The sequence below is a fragment of the Magallana gigas genome, chromosome 2, assembly GCF_963853765.1.
Source record: "Magallana gigas chromosome 2, xbMagGiga1.1, whole genome shotgun sequence".
NCBI classification, from domain to species: Eukaryota; Metazoa; Mollusca; class Bivalvia; order Ostreida; family Ostreidae; genus Magallana; species Magallana gigas.
In genome coordinates, this window is record NC_088854.1 from 46,014,308 (window position 1) to 46,026,602 (window position 12,295).

General features: G+C 35.4%; 1 protein-coding gene across 5 annotated transcripts in view; it reads left to right on the top strand.

The window, feature by feature from the left end:
* Nucleotides 1-7,413, top strand: part of LOC105339011 (protocadherin-11 X-linked) — a 30,964-nt gene extending 23,551 nt beyond the window's left edge. For 4 of the 5 annotated variants that reach the window (XM_066076835.1, XM_066076834.1, XM_066076836.1 and 1 more), the window contains exons 2-5: nucleotides 235-2,941; nucleotides 5,652-5,750; nucleotides 6,205-6,328; nucleotides 6,492-7,413. In XM_066076835.1, coding sequence (XP_065932907.1) covers nucleotides 323-2,941; nucleotides 5,652-5,750; nucleotides 6,205-6,328; nucleotides 6,492-6,910 — 3,261 coding nt within the window. In that variant the 5' untranslated portion in view covers nucleotides 235-322 and the 3' untranslated portion in view covers nucleotides 6,911-7,413. Of the gene's footprint in view, nucleotides 1-234; nucleotides 2,942-3,139; nucleotides 3,169-5,651; nucleotides 5,751-6,204; nucleotides 6,329-6,491 lie in introns of those variants that run through there. The other variant, XM_066076837.1, reaches the window with a different exon arrangement.
* The last annotated feature ends 4,882 nt before the right edge of the window (nucleotides 7,414-12,295 follow it).

Here is a 12,295-nt window from a genome sequence, read left to right on the forward strand (position 1 = left end):
TATTTACATGTTTAGATTTACATATTTAGAAAAATGCTAAATTTTTTCAATATAAGCCCTGTTGCTAACAGGTGTTGCTAGACCTTCAGAAACTTCACAGGAAGCTGGATAATTCTACTTTTATTTCTATCTCTGCGACAGTCTTTTCTTGCTGTCAGGATTTTATAACTTAATCTAGATTTATGAAACATAAATGCATTAATGGTTTTAATTTGTTTCTTTTTTATTGCTCAGGTATCACTATAAAGAAACCCCTGGAAACCCAGCGGGACTGAAATGACCAAGGAGCCCCAGCCTTTGTGAAGGATAAACACATTCCACTATGGCAGCTTTCTTCCTACTGTGTGCTTTATCCATTTTCGAGACTTCTTTATCAGAATTTGTTGCTGATTTTTCTATAAAGGAACAAGGACCCCCGGGTCAACTGATTGGGAATATTCCAACGAAAAGCAATTTTCTTCAGAAGGCAAACCACTCATTAGTCACTTATACGTATCTGGATGAAAATAATGCCTATCCTGATCTATTTACCATCACCGAGTCCAATGGGGATTTGACAACAACTACAACCATTGACCGAGAGAATATTCAATGTAAAGATCCACAGTGTATTTTAACATTTGATGTGGCTGCAACCTTTAAGGGGTTTGAGGTCATAACAGTAAATGTTCATGTCATAGATATCAACGACAATGCACCACAATTTCCAAAATCCTTAATTACAATCAACATTTCGGAAACTTCTAGTGTTGGCCATCTTGTTCAACTCCCATCAGCCGTGGATTTGGATACAGGGGAGAATAATGGAGTTCAAAATTATGAAATATTCCCAGCTAACGGAACTTTTGGGCTACAGACCAAAAAGAAACTGGATGGAAGTTTTGATGTAAAATTAGTGTTGCTTGAGAATCTTGACAGGGAGAAAAAAGCATTTTATACGTGTAAGATTTTCGCAAAAGATGGAGGTGTAGAACAGAACATCGGCACATTGCAAGTTGATATAAATGTTTTGGACGATAATGACAATCCCCCTGTGTTTGGGGAGTCCATTTACAATAAGACTGTTCCCGAGAATACCCTGCCCGGTACCACCATTCTGAGAGTGACAGCCACTGATGCTGACAGTGGATTAAACGGAGAGCTGGAGTACCACATCAGCCAAGGAGCTTACAGCGATATATTCTCCATCAACAACCGAACCGGGGAAATCTTACTTCTGAAGAAATTAGTTTACGAACCAAACGAGATCTTTTCTTTCTTTGTGGAAGCAAGGGACAAAGGGGTGATTCCAAACTATGCTCAGGTCAAGGTTAACATACAGATTCAGGATGCTGGAAACAACCCACCAGTGGTCAAGGTCAATTTGGTGTCGGGGAGTGCCGGGAAAGTCCTAATATCTGAACTGATTAATATTGACGCATTCGTGGCTCACGTCAGTGTGGAAGACTCGGACACAGGAAAAAATGGAGAATATGTGTGCTCCATCTCCTCCTCCTTTTTTGACATCAAGCCTCTGCAAAGTAAGGGTTACAAAGTCGTGGTGAAAATACCTTTGGACAGAGAAAAAGCCAGTGAACACAACGTAACAGTTTCTTGTCATGACTTAGGAACACCCCCATTATATTCCTCCGTTAGTTTCATCGTACAAGTTGGGGATGAAAATGACAACAAACCTGTGTTTCTCCAGCAGACCTACTTTGCAAGCATAGAAGAGAATAACCCTGTTGGAGTAACTGTCACTAAGGTTTCGGCCACTGATAATGACATCGATTTGAATGCTCAGATTCAGTACGTTCTCCACAGCGATGCTGGGTCTTCGTTTAGTATCAATCGAATCACTGGAGTCATCAACGCCACTGGGGTACTAGACAGGGAGACCACTAGTGACTACTTATTCCGAGTCTTAGCGGTGGATGGTGGAAAGGAACCAAAAACCGGCACTGCCACAGTCATTGTCAATATAACAGACATCAACGATAACAAACCCAAGTTTTCAAAATCCCTTTTTACTTTTGAAGTGAGTGAGTTAAGCGACCCTTACACCCATGTTGGCAGGGTCACTGCACAGGACCCAGATTTGGGACAGAATGCCTATCTACAGTACTCCATGTCTTCACAAGACAGGAATGTTCCGTTTGAAGTCTCGCTCAATGGAACTGTGATTACCAGGGCTGAACTGGACAGAGAGTACATGGGTCAGTACAATTTCATGGTGTATGTTAGGGACAGTGGCAACCCTTCTCTGAACAGTTCCGCCTATGTTACGGTATATGTCGTGGATGCGAACGATAATGCACCAAGGATATTGTTTCCCAACAAAATGAACAACACTGTGTCCTCCACAGTGACCTCTTTACCCATAACCAAGATCATAGCAGAAGACAAAGACGATGGCATCAACAGGCAGCTTACCTACTTCATACAGACCGGAAACGACAAAAACATGTTCAACTTGCACTCGCAGACTGGAGAACTGTTCCTGAACCATAACTACCAGTTCACGACAGATCAGTCCGTCAGCTTAATCATCTGTGTGCAAGACGGTGGGCTTCCAGTGAAATCAGCATGTACCCAACTTAATGTTGAGGTGTCCATTAATAATGCCACTATTGCTGAGAAGAAACCTGAAACAGACAATAAGTATATTTACATTTCTATTGGTGTCATCATCTTTACTCTCATCATCTCCGCTGGCATTGTGGTTGTTATTCTGGTCATCAGGAAGAAAGACAATGAGCGCAAGAATAACAAGTCCAGTCCTGGTCCCCTGGGGGTCCCCATGCAGAATGGGTACGCTCCCACTGGAACCTCTACCCTCCCCAATTCTCACCCAGAGGCAGAGTACATGGAGAGGAAGAAGGTGACGCTCAACTCGGGAACCAATAGAGAGGGAAGTCTGGGCAGCTCCAGCCATAACTACAGCTCCAACATCTCACAAAATGTAAGTACACATGTACTGACAAACACTGCAGTTAGTTTTATACATCTCGTATTATTTAATTCCATTTTTAAGGAGACACAAACAAATTTCAAAACAAACAAAAATTTGAATTTTTTTTAAAGTTAAGAGATGGCTATTAACATTAAATGTGTATCAGGTCATAGATAAGCATGTTTCTTTTTTTTATTTCTTTGCAAGCATACATTGGAAAACCCGATTGCAAACAGGTTAATAAAAACTTTCTTTTAACAATTCTATTTCGGTAAAAATCCATGTGGACTTGTTAATGACCGTGATTTGAAATTCTAATGCAATTAGGAAAAAACCTGATCCAAAATCATCAGGCCGAGTCATTTAAGATTCTGTAGGGAAAATACAAACCCAAATAAAACACACATTAGTGTTACATGACCAATGGTTAATGAAATTCAGTAAGAGTTGACATTTTAACCTAAGATCACAATTCCGTGCCCCCTTCATAACGCAAGCAGTGTCTTATGAGATAAACTACACTGGGGGGAGATATCTGTAATATTATTTTATGTATTTTAGTCAAAAGTCAGGTGTCTAAGATTGCACGCCCGTACAATGGTAGGGTGTTGTGTGTATCTGGGATACCGATCTCAGAAAAATGTATCGTGCATGTCACTCCCCAAGAATCTGGTTAATAAAGGCCACAAACAGGAGAAAAATATGTTAGATGTCAGAAATGGTGTCATAATGGACCCTTAACTCTCCAGAGCGAGATAAATGGGCTGACCTTGGGCTACTTGTCGCAATATCTTTTTTAAATAACTTTGTCTTTTTGCATTACTCTTCATAATAAATTATCTGGGGTCCACAGTGGACAATGCGCCAATTTGTTTTTCCATATATGGCTATTATAGATACTTTTCGTAAAGGATATGAATCATAGAGGCTGGATTGTTTCTGAAAGGGCAGGATCATTATTTTCCATTAGAAATTGCATAATTTTTTGTGGTTAGCCGTGGTTTTTTATGCATTATTGCTCCCATTTAAAAGATATCACCATAACTGGAATAATGGCTGCTCTTTGTAGACACAGCATTTTAGATAAATAGGGTCATCCTATTTGGAAGAGGTGAAGGGATTACAATAGGATGTTTTCATTGGTTCCTTGATAATCCAAATGGTTTACGGCATCAATCTTTTTTAATCATCCCCTAATCTTCTTATTATTATGAAATTAGCCCAACCTTCGGGAATCAGGATTTTTTTCAAAAAAAGAATATTAAATCTTTATCTTTAAACATGGGCATTTTTATTTTTTCCAATTTGATAAAAAAAGAAAAAAGATGTCTTCTGGCCTAGAGGCAGTGAGTGGCAATGGTTTTGTGGGTGTATCACTGTATAGGATCAGAATTGCTGATTGGGTTAGTGTCTCTATAGGGGGCTGAAGCAATCTTATAGGAGAATGCAGTGCAGATCATGCATTTATTTTGATAAATCATTGCTTTTAAATGAATTTATATCATCCCTTTCTTTGGAATTATTGCAGATAGGGGAAATAAGCTTGTGAATGGGTATAATAATTCAGTAAAATTGATATTTATTCCTCTAACTCAATCTTTGGTCTTGCAAAAATTATATCTAGGATTTAGTTGATAAATTATTACTCTCTCTCTCTCTCTCTCTCTCTCTCTCTCTCTCTCTCCATACAATATTTTTAGAGTGTAATCTCTTTACTTAGGTGGGTACTTTCCATTCATTGTTGTAAAAACAAAGATCATAAGTATTCCAAAAAAATCTACCAATAAGAAAACATTTCATATTTTAAAGCATGTTTTTAATTTTTGTTTGAACTCAACCCTTCTAACCTAGAGGTCTTCAAAGCCTGTCAAAAAGAACCATATCTACCCGAGAAATAATCATGATATTATTGAATAGAAAAATAAATCACTTTGTTTATCAAACTTGACAAATATTTTCTTTGGGACCTTATTGAAATTGTCCAGGATATGTAATTATTTGAGCAATAGATTTGCAGAGTTTTCTTTAGGGTTTAAACTTGTTTAAGGATGTAGTCATATATTTAAACAGAGCAAACTTGCATGGAGAACAAGTCCAAAACCAACAGCTATCAATTTCACCTTTTTACAAAAGCCACTGACAAATTAAAATCCAAGACCTGCTGTATGGTTTCTTAAAATGTTAGCCTGATTTTTATTTCAATGGAGAAAATATCAAGTGACATGAAAACTAGATTGTTTGCAATTAAAACGGCATGAATCTGATCATTATCTTTTTATGCAGACATTATTTTCCTGATGATATATAATGTATTTAATTTTTTTCTTATCAAAAGATAATTATTTCCCCTAATTTTTAAGAATAGTTTAAACCTTAGGTCCTTGAATATATTCTTCTTTTAATTATTATGTGCAATTGAACTTGATAGACTTTGCTATTTCACCAAAGAATCATCTATTCTATAGTGTATGAATAGCATTATCAAAATAGATTTCCTGTCTTGACAATTAATATTTAGATTTGTGAGAATTAAGTGGTACATGCATGTACAAACTTTCTTAAGAATATTTGAACTTGATATAAAAATAATTGAGTCAGAAAATTGGTTAATAAATAATTTAATATTATCTTCAATACCTTAATCGTCTAATATTACCATATTTTTTGAAATGGTTATCCTGCTGTTCGTTTATTTATTCATTTATATGTTTTGTTACAGAATTTATATGACAAGCCCCCATCTTATTCCTCCCTGAGACCAGATTCTAACATGGAAGCCATGAAACTTCAACAAATTCTCCTGAAAAAAGACAACCAGGTTTGTACACACCTTTTTTTTTTAAAACGGGATCGAAATCATACAAAACATTTTAGAACAGTTATCCATGATGGAAGCCTCCATATAAATATATGATGTCATCATTCTTCTGCCATAAACCCTGCTGTAACAACGGCATTGTCTCTACAGCTGTTACAATGCTTCCTGCAGATAAACTTTTACGGGGACAAAAACCAACCTTCTAAATTACTGCGATCAATAATTCAGTTGTACAGAATCCTAAGTGCATTCTATATTTGATTGACAGTAAAATATCATATTCGTAAATTGTCATATCTCTGAATAGGCCTAAACAACCGATACATATATTGGCTAGAATCTAACAGAGTTCAAATCAATAGAACTCACAATGTAGTGTCCATTTCTATTATATGAGTGATAACTGATCGTGATGTACTCGATTTAGTAGTTATTTATTTAATTCTATCTTTAGGTTTCTACTAACGGGAGAGCCCACCCTTGTGACAGTAATAGCGACACGTCAGGGGAAACAATCCCGTCAGACAGCGGGCGAGGGGGCAGTGAGGATGATAATCCAAGTACTGCACATACCGCAGGTAAATAACCAAAAAGCAAAAAAGTTCATAGGAGTTTACAATCAGCAATGAAATGTTAATACAGCTGACAAGAATACAAACCTATTTACGAAATAGATTTTAAAACACAATTGTTGGATGAAACAATATTTTTATATTGATTTCTGTTCTCTTTCTATTTCAGATGATTCCAGATCATTTGATTTCTACCACAGCCAATCAATGTCTCCTTCTTCATTTATTTCATCACTGCCCAGAAAGGACAGTAAACCCCCCAGACCTCCCCCTTGCCACATTCCCAGCAGCAGTGATAAAAGACACTCAGCTGTTCCATTTCATAGTGCTCATAACATGCCATATTCCCCCATCTCATACTCCTCACATAATAACTCGGACCAGTGGGACTTCGTGAAGTCCCCCTACAACTCAAGTGTTCACAAAGACTATTTCAATCTTGTTGGCGGTGGCAGCCTTATTAGCACCAACAAGTCGCGGGAGGATGATGACGATGCCGCTACAACCACATCGGGCAGCTACACCATTAACCCAGAGGACCTGGATGATGATCTTAACTACCGATGCTCTAATGACTTCATCGTGTAGTGATGTCATTTTGTGTGTGTGTGACTGTGCTTTACAAGTTCACGTACTACAATTCACCATATTGTACTGAGTACAAGAGATCGTAGTCAAGACTTCGTATATGCAGACCTGCCAAAAAATTATCTAAATATGAGTGTATTCAGATGATGCAGGAACAATTTTTTTAATGCCAGTATTAAACGATCAAGACACAAAACTAGAGCTGATCATAAAAAATCTACAAAGCTGGTGTAGCTTTAATCTGTGATGCATAATTTCATTCCATTATTGAACTGCTTTGCTCATTTTCTCAGAATTTCATTTCTGGATTTTTGAAAGCTTTGTGTTTTATTGGACCATTCCAGGACCGCAGTGTTAAAGCTTTATCATTGTAAAAGCTTTATTGGAGGCAACAACTTTGTCGTTTTATTCGTTATATGCCAAGTTACAATTTATGCTCATTATTTTACATGTTATTATATATTAAACCTTAATAAACAAAAAAACAGATATGAACAAAATAATGTATTTTGCTTGGTTTGTGCGTGTTCGTTTTATGGAGAAAAATCAAAACATACAAGCAGTTGCTGCTGAAATGTTGTTTAACCTATGAGTAATTTGAGCATCTTATGCCAGAATCCTCACCACACCTTAAAGAGTGAAGGAGTACTACGGATCACAAAGACCAGTGGTCAATATATAAAGCTTTAAATCGGGCAAATTCATCCATATAATATTTCAAAGAAAATCTCAAGATACATTTGCCATCAATGCTTGCTTATTGAGCTTCGGTATGTCAACAAGGTGCAAATTCAGTGCATACTCAGAGGTTGTGAGAGGTGTGATTCAGCTCCAGGTAAGATGCCTTGTTCTGCAATTAAAACTCAAACTCTGGGAGCGCTGTGTCTTTGTGATCGGTGTGAATTGATAGTTTCACTCTCTGTTGAGTATGTACTCGAGCTGTATCGAGTTAGGATGAAAGCGGGGGTTTTTACGTGAAATGGGTCCCCTGTCTTCCCGCTAATCAGTCCCTTACAATGGCGCTATATGGTAAGTGTGTGTCTACACACAGAGTGTCAACATTATTTTTGATCCTTGAGTTCTTTGCATTAATTTGTAACAATGATCGGGATCAATTCTTCAGTAATAGGGACACAAAGGAAGCAATATTTAAAGATTCCAAATAACGGGGGGTTTTACCGGTGCACAATACAGCGAGATGTAAATAATGTGTCAACGCTAATGGGGGCGTGGTTTTGCGTTGTTGCGATTAACGCGTTAATGAGATTCATAAGAAAGAAAGTTCCTGTATTTTGTGTAACTTTAGCGCGCTATTGTCATACAATATTTAACGCCTTTAATTCTTTGCGGTTTATTTGTGAATCTTTTTCAACAATTCGCCGCGTGGATACAATACACAGTTGAATTTACTTTTAAATTTATTTATTTTTTAGCTGAGGCCTTCAATTTATCTTTTGAATAAAACATCTGCGCTGATATTTTAAGGAGGTATATTTCTGTTATCTGTTTTGATATTGCTAAAATATAATTCTTGTTCTAAAAAATGTCAGTGGATGCGTCCAAATTTTGCACAAATTTATTGCCTCTAATTACTCTGGTTTCCTATTATACAATTTTCTGGAAAAAAAAAACATTTAGTGGTGGGAGATAGCAAAAAAAAACCTGAATAAATAATAATAAAAAAAAATAGATAAACTCGTTGAAGACCGTGATGCAGCAAAATGAATAAGAGATTTAAGAGTTAGTCTTAGATTTCATCGGATTATTACAAAGGAGTTCCCAATAGTACGTGTAATAGAGGGCAAACAGGCACCGTCAGATTAAACTGTTTTTCTCTTTCGATTTTCTTTCATATTTTTGTTATTTAAAATCAAGAAAATTGAATATGACACTATAAACAGATTTTATTTTCTCCCGCGAGGCTGATTTGGTGGTCCCGGGGAAATGGGCTGTAAACTGATACTGAAGGTCTATCAGGACCGATTGTTTACTGTTATGGCTCGGGAAACAGACAATGAATTATGATGAAGATGGCGCCCATATAAGACGCGCATCTTGCACACAAAGAGAGTCCCAATAAAAACAAAGTTTATATTTGATTAATGGCGCAAAAAGAATAACATACTCTACTTGTTTGTCTCCTAGTCGCCGAAAAATGAATCGGGACAACAAAATATAAGAGCGTGTCGTGGTTTGAGCCAGAAGTTTCTTGCAGAGACCGCACTACTTCTTACTAAATTACAGTACATTACATCACATCAAGTTATATTTTATGATATACATATTGTTATAATGAAACATACAGTTTGTAACTTTTATAATAATCTGATTTTCTGCTTGTTTTATTTTTTCTTAGGCGTAGGTTAACGACAATTGCAAGTAACAAAAACTGGTCATTGTCATACCATTCAGTTATAGTCTTATTCGACGGAATATTTTTTCTGACACAAATTCAATTTAATTTAATTTTAATTAATTCAAACAGTTTATTTTAATGAGATGCGCGTAGTGTATACCTTCAATAGTTGTTTACACCTTGGTCTACGAGCACACACCCTTGTACTCAACGCAGTGCTTTGACACCGAATCGCATCCTGTCTGAGAACTTGATATTACACAACACTCCTATATATTTGATAGCTGTCTTCTCATTCTTACAACACAAAGGATCGGTTACGTCTTTAAAACTGTAAATCAAACTTAGATATTAGGTCCAAGTTTATATTTTTTTTATTGGTGTTGTTTAATATTACGAATCTAGCAACAACAGAAATCTTTAAATATTCTTTTAAAATTCAGGAAAATAACATTAAAGTATGCCAGTTTAAATATGATATTATCATTTATCTAGTCATAGATTCACCACGAGAGTATGCTATTGTTTTAAAGTTATACTTGTTCAAGGTAAAGAGAGATAACTCTTATTTTTCCTCTATGGTTCAGTGACTTCTCTGGAGATTTTCTTTATAAATAAACTACTACAAAACTTCGCAATAATTAGGTAGCATCTCGGTACATTATAAGAGATCGATAAAATCCACTAAGAAGAAAAAAACAATACACAAAATTTATATTTGAGAAAAATGTATTCAGAATTAAAAACTTTCAAAAGTTATTTTACTTAGAAAATATTATTCAATTAAAAGAATAAATACAAACATAATTAAAAATAATTAAGTTTAGGTTATTACGTTTGAAAATGAACTTCATATGCATGTGCTTTATAAGTTTCAAAAATTATTTTTGGTATACTAACATGTGTAAATATTTTTTTTTTACTTGAAAGCGATAGATATAATCCTTAAGAATATATGACTTACTTCCCTTTTATACACATACTTTTATTTAGATTTCAAGTTATGTACATTTATCTTTCTTGAATTTATTGGATTTTTTGTTGTATTTTACTGTTTTAATTAATATGTAATTTAAGTCTTGTTCCGGGTCCCTAGTTGAAAATAAATGTACCGTTTTCTACTCTGAAAACTTATCTCTGTAATTTTCAAAGACGTATTTATATGTAGAATAAAATAGGGCTTCTCTGTCAATCAAAGACCCATTGGGGTATAAGATATACACAACTAGCTTGTAAACATTACAAAGGGTGTGCTCAATAAAGATTTACTATGTAAACATTTTATGTGAAATGTCCATTTAGATAAAGCTCTTTAAACAATAAAATAATTTCTTTGGTGATTCATGCGGGATATGAAGGTAGTGACAATGCAGAAAAAATACATAACCCGCGTTAGCGTTAGTAAGTTATGTAATTTTTTCTGCAATGATCGCTACCTTCATAACCCGCATCAATCATCAAATAAAGCATTCTATTGTTTAAAATTACACCTTTCTTCAAACAAATTGATAAATATTGATTGTAAAATGTAAGTAAAAAACACTAAATTACTGTTAATGTACATCAGTATGTTACAGCTATAAAAGAAAAGAGCCAAATCGTCTTCTATGGGGATTTGAATCTGGCATCATGATTATTTCGTGCAGTCCGTGATTTTTCTTAGGACGCTGTAGGTTTCGAACAATCGATATAAACTTTAAAGGGGCATGGTCACGATTTTGGTCAAATTTTATTTTTCTTTGTCATGTAAACAAGGCTCGTGCCCTGTTTTTGTTTACACATGTAAAATATACCAGTAAAAATCTTTTTCAAACTGATTTTTCTATCTTCTTATTAATTTTAAGCATAAATAAACAGTTCCTAACGTTTTAACAGATTATTTTTGGTCTAAATGTGTAATTTTCCGCTTATAACTCAACAAATGACACTCAAATCTTGGTTGTATATTAAAATGCCTTACTTAAGCAATGTAAACATTAAAATTGGAGAAATAATTTTTTGACCAAAATCGTGACCATGCCCCTTTAAGTCTGGCTATGAATTTGCTATTTTAAATTTCCGTGACATGTAAGAGTTATCTCCCTTAAATCAAGAAACGCTGCTTCTCTCATCAGAACTGTCTGGTGCCACTCAACGGAAGAACAACTCAACGGTGTCGTCCTAATAATAATAATCATTACACAGTTTTGAAGTACATGCAGATATGTAGTATAATGTTAAGAGATCTTGTATTGGTTGCCAGTCATCTCGACACATCAAAGGACCATGCTCTTGGGAATTCTTATTCTCACCTTAAGCAGTTTCCGTAGAGGACAACAATATTGACGATGCAACTTACTCCACGTATTGTTTCAATTTTCTATGAACAAAAATACAAAAGAATGCCAGTAAAATTAATAACCAAAAGCATGTAACATGATCATCAATTGCCTTCTATGGGGATATTTCTTTTTCAGTATCGCACCAAACAGGTAACGTGTCCTAACGAAGTTATTCCGCTTTTCTCATGGACGATAGACAACTAAATAGATGCTTTTTCGGGTGACTAAGTCTACTATGAAGGATTTTTTATTTTAACAAAAATATCTTTTTATAGAAACCTTCAAGAAAACAATATGCCAATGAATAATTTTTTTCTGCAAAACGCAAAACGGTACAAAATAATACTTAGCATTTATTCCCTCTCCTTTCTCTCCCCATTCCCCCCCTCCCTCTCTCTCTCTCTCTCTCTCTCTCTCTGAGATGACGGAGTAGAAACAGACAGATGCTGCAATATCTCAATCAGCGACAACTTGTCGAAGTTACACCCTTCGCCGCCTTAACACTCAGTCTGTTGAGCTACTCACTGAGAGCTTCTGAATCAAACACGTTTTCCTGTTTTATTTACTCTTCATTCACCCACGAGTTCATCCATTTGTATAAATGGTTTACATGCTGGAAAACGACTCCATTTATAAATGATGTGCTGTCCATTTCTACATTGTTGATATTTTGTAAAATTCTTGAATTGATTTAAAATTAATCATCAT